The sequence below is a fragment of the Atta cephalotes genome (genome assembly GCF_000143395.1).
Source record: "Atta cephalotes unplaced genomic scaffold scaffold00011, whole genome shotgun sequence".
Classification (NCBI taxonomy): Eukaryota; Metazoa; Arthropoda; class Insecta; order Hymenoptera; family Formicidae; genus Atta; species Atta cephalotes.
In genome coordinates, this window is record NW_012130075.1 from 4,003,375 (window position 1) to 4,021,490 (window position 18,116).

Genomic DNA, 18,116 nt, shown 5'->3' on the forward strand with positions numbered 1-18,116 from the left:
ATATATACATATATATACATATATATACATATATACATATATATATACATATATATATATATATTATATAGAATCAGTATAGATGTAGAAAAACCAGAATATAAGTTAACGCGAGTGAAAATGATATGTATTTATGCACACTATATATCTTTTAGCACACAATTGTATATTTTTTTTATATTATATTATGTTATATGTGTAGAGTAACAGAATTCTCGACAAATAAAATCAAAATATTTATTTTTCGTTTCCAAATGGTTCAGATTTTACTGTACATTTATAATATAATATTAATAATCTAATAATATTAAGTCGATGTATAATTAAAAAGAAAGAAATTACATTGTGTATTATGAAAAAAGCAAAAATATTTCTTGAAAATTAAACTTGAATGATTTTCAAATTACATGCACGTTGCAAAAAATTGTAGATATATCTCAATACAATTTCAGACGCATATATGTACAGTACACATTTGATGGTTCCTACACATTGGACGCGGAAGCGCTTATCAGTGGCCTAGTTTTCACCGAGGATTCAAACTGGATCGTAGAACCAGAATGTAAGGACCAACTACAGTCGAGTATTCCCCTGTTACAGTCAAATGACAGAGGAATGCTCGACTGTAGTTGGTTGATTCTTACATTCTGATTCGGTCAATTATCGCGTAACAAAATGTGACGCAGTAGTCAATAAGCTTATAGCTTCTAAGACCGGAAAGGAGTTCACACGGAAAAATGGAAGCCAATTGGAATAGTAGCAGGCGGTACATCTCGCTTGTCTTTTCGCGAGTTCTGATTGGCTTCCACTTTTCCGTCAAAGTGTGAAGTGTGAATCCGACCTAACATGTTCATTACCGCGTCGCATTTTGCCGCACGGTAATATTTCCGTGTCCAGTGTGCAGAAGCCATATATATATATACGTACATGACAGATGACACAAGCGTGGGGGTGGATGTGTGGGTAGTGGGTGTCTTCACTTCACAACGAAGTTTTCGCGAAATACAAGGGAAAGGGCAGCGAATCGCTGTATATAATTCATCTCGTTTTGATATTTTGTTCTGATATTACTTTTCATACTCCCTAATATTCACGTGTTTCTCGCGCGCAGCAATATCGCGCGATTTTACTTCTTCCATATTTCTTCAATGTGCGTTTCTGAGTTAGAGGTTAAGCTGTCAGCCGCAATCTGAAACAATCTGTATTCCCCGATAGGTACGTTTTCTTAATAAAATTCTTATTAACATCTCTGCATGTCGATTAATTTCGAGCCTACTCGTCATCACAATTAAAGGTCTATACTCTCTCATATTCTTTTACTGCAGGATGATTGTCATTCTAATATTTTTAGGTATGGTAGAAGATAGAAAATATGAGATTCCAAGCCGTATCGAGTGCGACGGATATCGAGGTACATTGAAATACGTCGGACCTGTTGGAAACACCAAGGGAGAGTGGTTGGGAATAGATTGGGACGATTCGACTCGTGGCAAACACAATGGCACTTACGAAGGTGTAGAGTATTTTCAAGCCAGGTAAAATGAAGCAATTGATAATACTTTTTTGCAACGACAGTAGTAATAATCTATAATTTTGCATATAATTTTCAAGACATTCCACATCAGGCTCTTTCATACGACCAGGCAAAGTCAAATTTGGGATATCTTGTCCACAAGCTATCAAAATGCGTTATGGGCTAATTGACGATGAATTAGCAGGCATAGACAGGGACGAAGTATCAACTTTAAGGAAAGAAATGAATGCGCCGTTTTTAGAGCTTGTTGGCTTCTCCAAAGTGAACAAAAAGCAGAGCAAGTTTGACCAACTAAAAATAGTGTGGCTAAGGGAACAATGTGTATCCAATGTAGGAGAGTCACAAGAATTGGAAAAATTATGTCCTAATTTGGAAGAATTGGATTTATCTAGAAATTTGATAAACTCGTGGAAAATTGTAGCAAATATATGTTCCCAACTTCGTTCTCTGATGCGTCTTAATGTTAGGTGAGTAAGGAAGTAATTAGAAAATGTGTAGAAGTTCAATACATACTACAAATATATACTACAAATATAAGAAAAATTTGTTTTATTTTCACAGTGAAAATCATCTGCCTATAGAAGATATGACAGCATTAAAAGATTCATTTTCAACAGTTAAGCATTTAACTATAGCTAGAATGAATTATAACTGGTTTGATATTCGACAATGTATATCCATGTTTCCATCAATCGAAGAACTTTCAGTTTCTTTTAATATTGTTATGACTATAGACGATATGACTTGTGCAAATACTAATTTAATGAACATAGTTACATTAATACTGGAAGGAAATTTAATATCAAGTTGGGATGAGATACTTAACCTAGGTTCCCTTCCATGGTAAGTTGCATTATAAAATATTTAACTGTCCTCTTTTTTTATTCAATTTCTTTATTTTTTAAAAAGCATGAAATTTGTTTTATATAACTAAGAGAAATTTTTTTTACAGCTTAGAATATCTTAATTTGAATTTAAACAAAATAGATAGAATTAGATTTTCATCAACATCAACAAATAAGACTGCTTCATTTCCTATTCTACGTCAACTACATATTTCGGAAAATCACATATCAGAGGTAGTAAATTTTCACAGATAGTATCAATCGAAAAAATACATTTTTTGCATTTATGCAGTTAAAATTTCTGGCAATTTTAGTGGCAATCCATTAGTGAATTGGATAAATTATCAAACCTGGAAGATTTAAAATTCAGAGGAAATCCCATTTTGGAAAACGAAACAGTAGAGACTGCTCGACAATTGGTAATTGCAAGAATTGCGAAATTAAAGATCTTAAATGGTACAGAGATACTTCATGATGAAAGGAGAGGTGCCGAGTATGATTATTTAAAATTGTATTTACCATTGTGGTTAGAAACTGAAAGTAATTTGAAGAAAAAAACATCTTTTATAAATGAACATCCACAATATCCTATTTTAGTCGATAGTACGTATAAAGTTTATTTTTTACACCAACAAAGAATTCAACAAAACTTAATTACGATTTCTTGTAAAATAAAAATCTATTTTATAATTTCAGAATATGGAATTGCGGATATTCCTTCGGCTAGGCCAAAAGTAGAAATGATTTCAAATGTGATAACCGTGGAGTTTGTATGCCCAGATGAACCGCATCAACCTAGAGGAATTAAGAGGAAGTTACTTAAAGATATGGAAGTTCAAAAAATGATTGGGCTTGCTCAAAGACTTTTTAAAACTGGTGGGAAAATTCCGGTTCTTTCGTTTATCCCACGGAATGTAAGTTTAATGTTATACAAAAAACAATTATATTTGATCGACGGTACAAATAATATATTGTAACATTTCAGCTATCGAACGATGAAATCTCATTGGATAAACCATTGCAAGAACTTAGTTACTATTCAATTCAGGACGGTGATCAAGTTCTTGTGAGGTGGTGATACACCGAGTCGAATAAATTACATTTATAGATATACTGTATTTTTTACGCTGATAAAATCTACTCTATAATACTTTGTTATTAAAATTTTTTTAATTGCATCGCATGTTCTTGATGAATCTTGAGATTGTGGAACCTGGTAATGTAAGCTTAAGTTAATGAGATAAATACTCTTGCCGCTATTGGAAAAAGTATTTTATATTTTACATTCCTTATAATACAGTTGCAATCGAAAGTACAAATTATAAATAGGCCTTTGTACAAGAAGCTGCATATGAAATATATTTTCTGTAAATTACACAGATATCACTTTGCCTAAGTAAAACGGATTGCTCAGCTTGGTGCCAATGTTGTACTATCAATTTTGCTGAGCCTTTTGTTCAATCTTGGCAGCCTCTTCTTTCTCAAGTTGTTCTCTTGTCAATAATGACAATCCAAGTTGGTTCTCACGCGTGAATGGCTGTGCCATTTGTCGTAACCATCTTTTACTGATCTGAAAATTGTAAATAAACATTATTACTAGATAAATTGTCAAATTTTAATCACTAATCACAGCACCTGCTACCAAACGAAAAATTAATATTACTTGTATAGCTTCTTCGGTTGATAAGTTGCATAAGCTATCATTTAAATGTTCCTGTATCCATTTTGGTAATTTGCTTCGTTTATCTATTCTTGAAAATCTCTACAGTGATGAAAATACAGTGATGGAAATGATGTCATATTATAAAATGCAAAAATATTTTTTTTGTAAATACGACGGATTGTTCTTCAAAGAAATATACCTTATCTGCAAACACCATGATACCGTAATCTGTTTTTCCTCTGATCGCACGTCCTACGCATTGTGCGGCGTGTCTCATGGCATCAAAAGTTAAGAAATCGTTTTCTCGAATCTGGGGAAACATTACAGAAACACACACACACATATATGTATATGTGTGTGTGTGTGTGTGTGTGGTGTGTATATATATATATATATTTTGTTCAGAAGTAACAGAAGTATTTTATGATGATTTTATGGATTTACTTGAAACTGATCTCTGAGATATTCCAAACGCGCCTTTAAGATACGTGACTGTGTGTACACGTAAGGTATGCCAAACATCAGCACGGCTCTCCCCAAATGATGATCAAAGTCGACGCCTTCGGATACTTTTCCACGAGCCACCGAGAGTAGAACAGCTCCTCTACCGTTCTCGCAAGCCTTTATGTAATTGATCAGAGCTAAACTGGTTTCTGCTGAATCCTGAGTTTCAATGAATAATAATTTATGCCTCTGAAGTTGATCCACAACTCCTTGATCGTACCTATTTATAAATTATTATAAAATTTCAGCATATATTTTAATATATTTTATTTATAAACATATATATACATACCATGCGGCTACTACGGATTCCATATATAAATATGATGTAAAAAAGCAAACTAAGCCGTCGGGCACTGTCGCAGCAAATTCGACTAACAATTGACCATAATTTCTTATAACAGCCACATCTTCTCGTGTTTCGTATTTTGACGAAATGGCAACTTGATCATTACCTTTAGCAACAATCTGATTTTGAGAAAGCATAAACAGATAAAGTATTAATAAAACATTAAATTATTTATCTTCAATTTTTTTTTAACTTACCATGGGTAAAAGACACGGTCTAGCTAATGTCATTGTAAAGGACGACATTATAACCGGATGAAAGTTTAAAACTTTGGGATACATATCCAATGGGGACAACGTCCCAGAAGTGATTACCACGGACTGAAATCTATCGAATATGGGTTTGATAGCAATGGAAGAATCTAGACAGCTAAAATGTAAAATTGGATTCAATACTGTTGGCGTTTTATCGTCGAATGGTTCCACTATAATTGTGAAGCCGTGCGTGTATGTAGAGACTAATGTCGCAAGATGCGTCACTAAGATTATTGGAGAGAAATCTGTTAGATCTGTTATCTCCATAGTACGTAAGAGGGACGCTAATCTTTGGGCACAAAATCGCAATGGTTTTCGTTCAATAGCGACCTTCGCTTGGATATCCTTAAGAAATGCTGCGGGTGATTCTTGCACGACGTGTTGAACACGTAAGCGAGTTTTTAAATATTCAACGAATCGTTTCAAAAAGCTAACAAAATGCTCGGCATTTCTTATGTTACCGGGAATGACTTCTGTAAAAAAAAATTTAATGAAAATTGTTTAAACATTTTACATGTATGAGATATATAATATTTTTAAAATACAATTTTTTTAACCTTCAAGTATTTCGTTCGGTAAAATAGGGTTGGCTAAGATGACATCAGTTTCTCTCTGGAATTGAGCATCTCTCAGACCTTCGACCAATCTTTCGTACTCTTCCTTCAATTTATTTACATCCTCTTGTCTCATTCTGTATCAAAATATAATAATCTCTTATAAATCCTAAAATATTATATGCAAGAAGGAATAGGACTTTTTCCAGGAGAAAGAATTTAGGCTAATTGAAAAAGATATGATATATAAGATTTTGAAATACTTACTCGGCTACAGTTTTCTCTAAGAGTTGTATGTTAGCTGTACTTTTCTCCATTGTCTTTCTGTTTATCTTTACACTCATGGAATCAATGCAGACATTATCTAAAATTTATAAAAATGTGATTTTGATTGCAAATTATTTAAGTGTCGATAAACGAATTTAATTCTTACCAATATTATGAGCCTCATCAAAGATAACTATTGAACTCCTGCTTAATTCTTTGGATACAGTCTCAGCGATCTTTGGATCCAATAAATAATGATAACTATACACTACAATCTGTGCATGCAAGATCTGAAAGTGTTAAATATCGATTATCAATTTTATATCTTATTTAAATTGTTTATAAGAACAAATAAAAAGATTCCTAAAGTTTTTTTACTGTAAATCTTGCGAGGAAGTATGGACACCAATTACGATCTTTTCCATATTCTTTTAAATCATCGATGGAGTAAATACCAGGAGGCATAATTTGTTCTCTGCCCTCCATATCAAATCCTTCATAAAAATTACAAATCGGAGTAGATTCGTCATAATTATGTCTTTCTCGTACATATGATGCAGTAAGAGAATGACAACGGCCATCTACAATTTTACCTTCTCGTTCTCTACTGACCTATGCATAAAAATACAATTCATTTTAATATACATCTATGAAAATCAGTTTTTAAAAGTTTTAACAGTTTTAATTACCTCAGGATGGATACACATATTCTTACGCGAGCTAAGAACTAGACCAACAATTTTTGGCTTGCTTTTGGTTTCTTTCTCATAATAATCTATAAGCTTCTTTAGCTCCTCTATAACTTTTTCTATCTCTGGCACTGTCCGGGAACAATAAATTAACTTTGTTACATCTAATGGATGCTCCAGCATATATGCCACAATGAGTGACAATAAAGTTATCGTTTTGCCAGTGCCTGAAGGCATCTCTAACAAACAATGTCCCTAAAGCATAGAAATTAATTACAATATTCAAAATCAGCATCAGTAAAATGCAAGAATAAATGATACCTTGGCATCCAGGCCACGTTTGAGCTCGAGCATGTATGCATACTGCTCTGGATAAATATAATCATACGGAAAATATACAATCAATCCGTCAACGCTTATCCTGTAGCAGAAATGTAAGTTTATAGATAAATATATAAACGAGCAAAACATTTCATTTGATGTAACGCTCGTACTTACTTCATATTGTTGTTTACGCTGTTACATGCGCATATATAATAATTATATATATTTACAGGCTATATTTAAATGTCGGTAATTATTTAGAATCGCTTCCTCAGCTCAAATTTTTATAAAATATACTCATTCAACACTTTTTTCACTCGAAAGAATCTGGCAGAAAAACGTAGCAGTTTTTCTGCATTTTTCTGCTTTACAAAACAAGTTATTAAGCGTTAAAGATTTTATTTTGTTTGAAGCCTCCAGTTGAAGGTGAAATCAGATGTCTTCTACTCTTCCGCGCAGTACTTCGGCACAAATTTTAAGCGGTTAAAGTTCGAAACTTTAGAGGTTAAGATATCTTTTAAACCCCAGACAATGCAAAGGATATAGCGATAGTGATAGAAATAACGATTTCAACCTATTATAAATCAGGTACACTGGAATATACAGTTTCTGATAGGTTGAAATGAGTATACACAATTATATACGAGCTAATTGCGCACAAACTAATCACAGCGCTAAGAAAAAAAAAAAAAAATACTCCCTACGTAGAAGTCGTTGTGACGGCAATGGGCAATTGCTGACAATATACAAGTGAACCACTCCCGATTGAAATCGTGTTATCATTATCGCTATTTCTTCGCATTGGGTACGTTCACAGTGGCCAGCATCCACTGCTTTCTCATCTGCTAGTCACATGACCTAAATTTATCTAACGGACTTCTGCACGAATAGCTTATAACGTTCGCCGATAAAATAAACGCGAACATCTAGGGTGCGTTCAGGAAATCTGGGTATTGGTAATGAGATAAATTCCTTCTGAAGGCACCTCAGAATGATCTAGACGAAGGAATTTCTGAACGGGTGATGCAATTGGGGGACTGGTAAACATCGGTGAAGATTGAGAAAAGGCATAAAAGTAAGATTAATTGCTGTTACAATTACGAAAAAGAGATCGTATTTGTTCTAGAAGTCAATTGTATATTGAAACGTAGTGACTTAAAAATCTTTCAATAATTATGTAACTTAACCTTACTTTCATCAGGCACATGATTTTATAGTGCAAAATGCACATTGCGCATGTGGAGCGACTTTTATCCAACTGAAAAGTAGGTTGATATAATAGAGTGATCTTAGAGTGATCTAAATGCTCGTTTCTGAATGCTTTGGGTAAATTATACCTGAAGTTTCTGAACATCTGAGGTGTACACTAGAGCACTCCAGAGTTATCTAGGCTTAATATTTGAACGCACCCTTATAGCAATTTCGGCTGGGATGCACTAGTGTATACTGGTACTGTAGTTGTACTACAGTACTTGTACTGTGGCGTTTTCGAATATATCATAACTGGTCATGATGGCAAACCTGACTGAGAAAGAAAAAACCTACCTAGATTCTAGTTACACTTCGTTCAATTATTCTATGATTTTTATGTTCGTTACAAAGCATCATTTGTATAGTAACCATTAAAATAAAGTTTCTTATACTAACGTTTTTTATTAAGAACGAGTATTTCTTTATTGAGAACATATCCCCATAATTGGGGACCCCGATGTGATCAGTGGTTATATATTGGAATTCGATCGTTGTGAATGACGAGATTAACGCATCTCATTATGTCTAATGGTGATTCACCAACCAAAGCGAGCTCTGAATCATTATATACCCAAGCGATTACTGATTCACAAGCATCATCAGGCATGTCGAATAACCAATCAAATTAATCATCCAAAAACATATTCGATCTATCACTGGGAATTGCAGCAGCAACATAAAGATACCGCCGTTTTGGAAAGAAAAAGAAAACTTTTTAGTTTGTACTAGTAGAAGCTGTGTTCAGCATCTCTAGAATATCTAATGACAACAAAAAATTCAGGTATTGTGTTAAATTTAGACAATACAGCATTACTTTTTGTCTCAGACATTATTGCCAATCCTCTCTCAAGCGACAAATATAAAGCTCTCAAAAATCGGATTATATGATCTTTCGATGAGACTGGAGAGTCGAAATTAAAAAAACTAATCCGTGGCAATGAAATCGATGATGATAAACCTTCTAATTTTCTCCAATGGCTTAAAAATTTTGCTAGCGGACAATACAATGATTCAGTCCTACGTATACTATTTTTTGACCAGCTACCTGAGAACGGTTCTGGCCATTAGGCCAGACTTGTCACAGACTTGTCCATATTAGCGTTAGCCTCTGCAAGTACAAGCAGATGGCACTAAACAAAACTGCCTGTTTTTACGCGACCATAAGCTACATTTAAGCTACCAAGTCGACACCAGGGCAGATGTATCCATTCTACCAAAAAAGAAAATAAAAGGACCATATTCTCTTAATGACTTCAAGTTGGTTGTAGCGAACGGATCCGAGATTAAGATTTATGGACATAAATGACGCAGGTAAATCTCGGTTTCAGACGATCATTTGTATGGAAGTTTACAATTGCTAATGTTACTCACGCAATTCTGATGTAGACTTTCTTCACTGCTTTAGTCGATCTTGCGAACGTCTTATTGACGGAACAACCAAAGTTTTACAAACTTCCGGTCAGCTACGTAATTCATGCATAACTACTATTAACACTAATTGTAGATATCATCAGTTACTTAAAGAGTATATTGATGTAATTAAGAGCGCCCCTAGAAAAGAAGGCGTACAAATTCAGCATCACATTATAACTTGTGCCTCCCGCGGCTGAACGAGCTCGACGTCTGTCTCCAGAGAAATTCAGGATAATTAAAGCTGAGTTTGACTTAATGATCCAAGAGGGAATTTGCCAACCTTTCTCAAATCAAGTATATATGGGCATCACTCCTCCACATGGTACTCAAAAAGAATGAAGATTATCGTTCATTAATCGCTGTCAGCATTCAAGAAAAATATTCATTACGTCACACGACTTTTCATATATCTCTAAATGGTTGCAGAGTATTTACAAAGTTAGACTTAACTCGTGCTGCTTTTCCAAGTCCCACTCGTTCAAGAACACAGACAAAATTGCGATTATTGCCATTCGAGCTCTTCGAATTTAATGTAGTGACATTCGGTCTTCGTAATGCAGTCCAGACATTCCAAAGACTAATCGACACTGCACTTCGTGGCTTAGATTTTTGTCATCCGTATATAGATATTTTAATAGCCTTACCGGACTATTAAACGCATGAAAAGCATTTAAAAGGAGTCTGATAGATTACGCGAATTTGGCCTGTCAATTAATTTCTCTAAATGCGCCTTTGGTGTAGAAAAGGTCGAATATTTAGTCTACCGAATCAATCATCAAGGCGTCAAATTCACCTTTACCAGAACGAGTTACCGCGATCCAAAACTTTCCAAAACTTAACAATACGTGAGCTGCGATAGTTTTTAGGAATAATCAATTTTTATCGTAGATTTCTTAAGGATGCTACAGAAATACAAGCTCCTCTCAACGCATATCTTGTTGGAGCAACCAAAAAGGATAAATTATCATTTGGACTGAAGAAAGTGATCGTGCCTTCATTACAACAACTCATAGAGTGCCTCTTTAATTGTTCCTTCCAAAGGAGCATCTCTAACTCTTATTACGCGTCTGAAATTGCCATAGGCGCTGTCTTCGAGCAAAAGGTTGATTCTTTGCAATTCTTGGGATTTTTTTCCAAAAAACTTACCTGCACAACAACGCTATAGCGCTTATGACTGTAAACTGCTAGCTGTTTACGTCAATCTAAAGTTTTTTCGCTATTTTTGTGAAGGACAAGATTTTATAATAAGGACTGATCACAAATCCTTAGTCTATGCCTTCCAGCAGAAATCGGATAAAACATCTCTTAGACAACAACTTTAACTGGATTTCATCAGTCAATTTTCCACTCAAATCATCCACTGGAAACATCGCTGGAAAGGAAAACTCCGCTGATAGCCTATCGCGCATTGAGCAAATAAATTTGCCAATTATTGTCACTACTGAAGAACTAAATATCAAAAAGAAGACAAAGAATCTTAGTTGACAATAATTCTTCATTTCTCGTTCTTCAAAAAATTATATTGCAGTGACAGGAACACCATTTTGTTTTGTGAGCTCAAACGACATTCGGCCATATGTTTCACAAGTTCTATGACGTCAAGTTTTCAATGTAGTCCATAACATAGCGTTTACTCAAGCATTAAATCTACACAAAATCGCGCGTCGTTTCGTATGACTTTCTATGCGTAAAAATATTGCTGACTGGATCTGCACTTGTTTAGCATGTCAGCGTAGCAAGATCTTTCGTCATGTTAAAAATATTCCAGATAAGATTGCAATATCAGATGAACGATTCAGACACATTCATATGAACATTATTGGCCTATTACAACCTTCAAAAAATTTAAAATTTTGTTTAACTATTATTGACACGTTCACGCAATGGCCGGAAGCCATCCCCATCCAGGATACCTCAACAGACACTATAATTAGTGCATTCTATACCTGGGTCGCCAGATTCGGAGCCATCTACTACTACTGATTGTAGAACACAATTTGAATCACGTTTATTTCAGGCTTTTATACAACTCATTGGTGCTAAAAAAATTCATACTATAGCGTATTATCCCGCATCTAATGGCATGATTGAACGTCGCATCAGACATTAAAAACTGCAATAATATGCCATAATAACCGCGAATGTTTGACTTATGTTTTTCTTCAGTACTCCTGGGACTGCGAACTAGTATTAAGGATGATATAAATGCCTCTGCAGCAGAATTGCGGGACCTCATTGTGATTTCCGAGTGAGTTCTTTTTAGACATAGAACAAACTAATCAGCCTCGATTATTTTTAGAGCATCTCAGACAATCCATTCGTTCAGTCAAGCCTACTCCTATTTCACACCATAGGAAGGACAAATTTTTTTTTTATCGAGACCTCCACTTCTATATATACGTTTTTGTTAGTTATTACTCTACAAAGAAGCTTCTGGACCCCCTTATGAAGGTCCCTTCCAGATTTTCCAATGAATTTCAGACAAAGTTTTTAAAGTGGATTTAGAAGGCAAACCTACAACAATTTCTACTGAAAGATTAAAACTCACTTTTTTTGAAGTTACTTATGGGTCTCCAATCACAAGCGACCAACATACGGAAGCCCTACCTGTACCTCTCCGTACTTACCAACGATCTAAGAAAGTTCAATTCTTAAATTCTTAAGCTACTCGGAGGGGAGTACTTGTGGCGTTCTCGAACATACCATAACTGGTCATGTTGGCAAACCTGGCTGAGAAAAAACCTATCCGATTCTAGTTACACTTCGTTCAATTATTTTTCTTTTTACGATTTTATGTTCGTTACAAGGCACTTGTGTAGCATCATTAAAAATAAAATTTTTTATACTACTTTTTTTATTAAAAACGAGTATTTCTTTATTGGGAACATATTCTCATAAATGCATATAAAGACCGTTGGGATTTCCAGTTGGGCGAGATTAGCAATAAGGCGCCTTTTTTTGGAGCACTCATTTTTTTGTGACTAATAATTAGAGGAATATTTCACTGAGGAGCTTTTGCTTTATCTCTCACTCTCCTTTGTACTGCTCTCCGGAAGGGTCTTTTTATCGCTCTCCTACTGTTTGACATGTAAAAAGTGTCGAAACTTAACCTCCAAGACACGTGTCTGTCGATTGGCGGGCACGTGGATTCTCCAGGATTCGAAGAAATCAGAGAGGATCTGATGAGATTTCTGTTGCAAAAGACTTCTCGAGATACAAAAATGGAATTATCTGATGGAGAAATTGCAGATGTGGACATAGTCGGCGTTTTGAAACGCAGTCATCCGACGATAGACGAGGATTCTATCGCCAACAATCACTCGGCCAAGTTGCCTCGCGACTTAAAGAAAGTTAGATCAAAGCTGATTGATTCAGGTACCTCTATTGAAGAGATATCCAGAGTTGTTGTCATCCCATCAGTGTACGAATAAGGATATACTTAAGGGAGATAAAAATACTTCTGGCAATGCAAGTACAGTGAAAAGACTCAAGTATGATGCTTTTAGCAGAGCACCTTATATATTGTCATGTTGCGTTCCAGATCTGACAATACATCTAGCAAGAAGAAAATGTCGCTGGTCAAAATCTCCGGAATATTAAATAAATGCAATATTAAATTTAACCAGGTTGCCAAGTACTCTCTATGGAAGGTGTCATTCTTATCTAAGTCTGTGGTTGCCCAGTCAGAAATAATTTCTCGAAAAGACGTCGTTTCGAAAATAAAAATCGAAAGTTTTCGAAATTTCCGTTAATTTCGAAACGGATTTTTAGCTCCAATTTCGATTAATTTTCGAGTTGGAAATAAAATCTTGAATTGATCTAGCCAGCATAAAAATATACTACTAGTGTCACTAAATAAATGCAATAAATAAATAAGTAAATTCGATAAGTAATGTCATCAATAGCGTAATAGTAGTGGAGAAAATTTTATTAGTTCCATTGAAAGTAATAGGTATAGTTGTAACATATCTGTTCAAAGATATTGTGAAAGAGGCGGAACAAAAAAATATAATTAATGTTAAATAGTTATAATTAATGTTATAATAGTAATGTACAAATGATGACACTTATATATGATAATAACTTGTTTTTAATAACTTGTTTTATTATAAGATATTATTTTTATTAACTGAAATAATACTAATTGCTCTAATGAGATATATATATATGTATTTTTTACTCTAATAAATTTTTTATACCAAATATTTACAATTACTGGAAGTAGTTCTATATTACGTCATATACTACTATAGTAGTAACACTACTGGCTCAGCATTAATACTATTGCGTATCAGTAGTAATACTACTGCAATAGTAATGACACTAGTATTTTTATACTTCCATATGATATTGGAAATTTGTATGATAGACCAACATTTAAATTTCATTAATTTAAAAATCGAGATCATTTCGATATCGATTCAAACTAGAATTAGTCTAGCTAGATTTTGATAGAATCGATGATATTTTTCCTTGATTTTATGCTAAGAGCTTATGATTTTATTATGATAAGAGCTAATAGGTTGTCAGCATTTATAGTAAGAAATTTAACATTTATTCCCTAAAATTCCTCAATATACAAAAATAACATAATAAGATTATATTAAATAAATTACAAAGTACAAATAAAAGTAATGTTATTCAGCAGGAGTAAAACAATAAAATAAGATACAAAGAATTACTAGAAGAAAAGATAGACTTTATCGAAAATTGTAAAAAATGTTCCTATTCGTATAAAAAAATTCCACAATTTTCTAAAAAGTTATAAAATTATTTATAAATTCTGAAAAATTTTGAGAAAGTTTTTATGATTAAAGCGATATTGCAATTATCGAAATGAAATCGAAAAAAATGTTGATTCGACCTTTGAACGAAAATATTCAAAATATAAGATTACGTACCACAAATTTATACCAAAAAAGTATATAGTTAAAAATGTATCAAACTCTCATTGCACTCTCTACATACATAATTTTTTATCACTCGAAAATGTTGAAATGTTCGATGCAAATTTTGAATCGACAACTTTTTGTCGTAACGACATCTTTTCGAGAAACTACTTCTGACTGAGTGCTGTCAAACAAATTATTATACTTGAAGAAGCGGGGTTGCCTTCATACCGAGATACAAAATTAGCAGAAAAATGGTGATTAAAGAGATTCCTGAAGATATGAGTATGGAATGGTATGAGCATGGTATACGAAATAAAGAAAATCGTCAAAGAAGAGAATTCTCTAACATAGTGATCTCTAATCTTTTTAGACTAAGAAGGCGCAATAGATATATTAGAGAATTTGAGAACTCAGAAGCAGTGTGCTTGGAAAGCAGAGACGAGAGTTTACCAGACAAGATTATCATTTGGAAGGATTGAAAGGATGCAGTCAATTAGGACATGCTTTAAATGTGACCGTACTGATCATATAAGTAAATATTGTAAAAAACCTGAGGCTTGCTTAAACTGCGCTGGTGATCATCGCTCATCTCGAGAGGCGCCTTGTGTGGAGAAGAAGTGTATTAACTGCAGTGGCCCTCATAATACTACAGACTGTAATTGTCCAGTTCTTAAGAAGCATATAGAGATTACAAGGATTATGGCTTTTGATAACCTTTCTTTTCTTGAGGCGAGATTACTCATGGAGAAGAACATTAATTCGTTGAGAATGGCTCCAGTTAAATCTGAGAAACTTCACGCCTTCCGGATATAGATTCTACCGTTCACAAAACTCAGACTTAGAGTCGACAGATAATTTCCTGTTGTACAAATCGGCTGAACGAATCGTGCTGAACTTAAGTAACAACGAAAGCATCAAGAAAGTCCTGTCGGGTATTATTGGATCTTAACGGACAAAGATGCGGAAGTATTGTGCGAATTAAGAAAATCATAGATTTGCATAATGCGACACGTTTGGTTAAAGAAGATAACTGTAATGGCGCAAGTAAATATCTCTCGCACCCTGTCCATGCAAGGTAATGGAAAGAATTCTAAGTAATAGATTAAATTGGTTGCTGGAAAGTGAGAATAAGTTACCTGTATTGCAGCATTTGGTTTTCGTAGAGGGTTTTTTCATGCATGAATAACTAGCAATTCTCTATGCGGAAATTCTTAGAGGCTTTCAAACGGATATTCCGATGACAGCTATTTTCTTTAATATCAAAGCAGCATATGATAACGTTTTAATTGATATATTAGTTAACAGAATAATGAATCTGAGTATCCTCCTTATGTTTTGCCGCTTTATTTACAATTTGGTATCTGGCGCATCAAGTATGGTATATGAGGAAATAGAAGAAGTTTTTTGACTTTTCAAAGGGCAGTGTTCTGAGCCCTATATTATACGTTATCTACGAATTGGAGGAGATCAACTCCCAAGAGTGATAATTCAGTACGCAGACGATGTGTGCATTTTTTCTGCTATGAACTCGGTCGAGGAATATTTGAATGAAAGTCGAAAGTACATCTGACAAGATTTCTGCCTCATTAGCTAATCTTGATCTTATCTTGTCAGCAGAGAAAACTAAGTTATGAGTATTTAGCAAGAATAATAAAGCTCTTAAAACTCAAGTTAGGTGTGATAATATAGTTAAGTATAATAAAAGATCTTTTTCGATTCGGGTTCAGGGGGAAGTTATTACAAATTCTGATAAGATAAAGTTCTTACAATCTAATTTAGAATGATCTATTCACGTTAATTATATCAAAAGTCATTGTGTTTATCTATTACGAATATAAAGTGCATCGGGTGCCTTTGGTGAGCCGATCCTCACTTTTACTTAGATTACTTAGATTAATTTATCATGCCTTATTAGATTTAGAATGGAATATGGGGATTTTCAGGATTTGCTCAGAAAAGCTTTCGAATAAACTTTTATTTGAACTTAACAGAATTCAGTACCGAGCTCTTAGATTGATCATGGAGGTATAGACAGAGTACTTCGATTAATGCTATGCGAGGCGAAGGAGTCTCCCCTACTTGTTAGATTCCGATATTTAGGAAGAAATTTCCTGTCTAGACTAACAACAAACTCTAGATGTCATCTCCTTGAATCCTTGAAAGAGCTTAGAGAATTAGTGGAGAAACTCTCACGTAGTGTGACTGCGTTAGTCAAGCTTCGATTATATTAGCTCAAGAGAACGTAGATATTGAAAAGCATTATCTTCCCAACCTTGATGATCCGTTGTGCTTCTCAAAATCATTCGATGCTTTGCTTTTTTGTCCAGAGGTGAACCTTGAAGATGGAAAATTCTTTGATAAGCGTAAATATGATGCTAATGTCACTTTTTTAAGATTATTCAACGAGGAGATTAGTTCGTCCATATGTCTTTTCATTGATGGATCATGTATTCGTCCATATGTCTTTTCATTGAAGACTCGCAATATGCTGGTTTTGCAGTGGTCTTATGATGGATTTATTTCCGAAAGATATAGATGTGCGGTTTTGTCTCTTCATATTATGTTGAAACAATGACGATCTTCACAGCTCTGGAACTAGGATATAACTATGGGTGGCCCAAGCTAACTATTTTCTCGGACTCTAAATCAGTTCTTAGTGCAGTGAGTGTACAGTTTGATCACTGGGAAATCGCATCTCATTCTCTTTATTAAGGATAGCATCCTTCGTTTGTCTAGAGAGGAGTTGAAGCTCATATGGATTTCTAGCCATATAGGGATTTCGGATAACGAACAAGCGGATAGACTGGCTAGGGAGATTATTGTTTGGCAATAAGCTCTTTGGCAATAAGTTGAGGCTCATAGATTGCTTATAGAAGCATAAGGTGATACTGCCTTGAGTGAGAGAAGTTGTCGTGAGTGGTTTCAAAAGTTTAAGAATAATGAATTTGACGTCGAAGACAAAGAACGTAGCGGAAGGCCGAAAGTGTATGAAGACGCGGAATTGGAAGCATTATTGGATGAAGATTCGTGCCAAACGCAAAAAGAACTTGCACTTACATTAGGAGTGACTCAACAAACAATTTCATATCGTTTGAAATCATTGGGAATGATTCAAAAGCAAGGGGATTGGGTTCTATATGAACTGAAGCCGAGAAACGTTGAACGTCGATTTTTCACATGTGAAATGCTACTTGCCAGGCATAAACGAAAGGATTTTTTGTATCGTATAATTACTGATGATGAAAAATGGATCCACTACGATAACCCAAAGAAGAGGAAATCATGGGGACCACTTGGCCATGCTTCAACATCGACAGCCAAGCCGAATATTTATGGAAAAAAACTCATGTTGTGTATTTGGTAGGATCAGCTTGGTGTCGTGTATTATGAGTTGCTCAAACCGAACGAGACCATTACTGGGGCTCTCTACCGAACACAATTGATGAGATTGAGCCGAGCACTCAAGGAAAAACGCGCCCACTACTACTCCAGGCATGACAAAATTATTCTCCTGCATGATAATGCCCACATATTGCGGCGGTCAAAACCTACTTAGAAACACTCAAATGGGAAGTTC

General features: G+C 34.5%; 2 protein-coding genes across 2 annotated transcripts; one reads left to right on the forward strand and one right to left on the reverse strand.

The window, feature by feature from the left end:
- Nucleotides 1-1,353: 1,353 nt before the first annotated feature.
- Nucleotides 1,354-3,647, forward strand: LOC105617049 (tubulin-specific chaperone E). Its single transcript, XM_012198629.1, has 7 exons — nucleotides 1,354-1,535; nucleotides 1,612-2,001; nucleotides 2,096-2,377; nucleotides 2,487-2,613; nucleotides 2,694-2,982; nucleotides 3,076-3,293; nucleotides 3,365-3,647. The coding sequence occupies exons 1-7, from the start codon at nucleotides 1,354-1,356 to the stop codon at nucleotides 3,455-3,457; spliced, it is 1,581 nt and encodes a 526-aa protein (XP_012054019.1). The 3' UTR covers nucleotides 3,458-3,647.
- A 167-nt stretch (nucleotides 3,648-3,814) lies between these two features.
- LOC105617050 (TFIIH basal transcription factor complex helicase XPD subunit) lies at nucleotides 3,815-7,076 on the reverse strand. Its single transcript, XM_012198630.1, has 12 exons — nucleotides 6,981-7,076; nucleotides 6,660-6,914; nucleotides 6,349-6,582; nucleotides 6,137-6,260; nucleotides 5,971-6,067; nucleotides 5,707-5,840; nucleotides 5,093-5,622; nucleotides 4,839-5,014; nucleotides 4,487-4,766; nucleotides 4,242-4,352; nucleotides 4,043-4,141; nucleotides 3,815-3,949 (listed from the first exon to the last, which is right to left on the reverse strand). The coding sequence occupies exons 1-12, from the start codon at nucleotides 7,011-7,013 to the stop codon at nucleotides 3,815-3,817; spliced, it is 2,208 nt and encodes a 735-aa protein (XP_012054020.1). The 5' UTR covers nucleotides 7,014-7,076.
- Nucleotides 7,077-18,116: the final 11,040 nt, after the last annotated feature.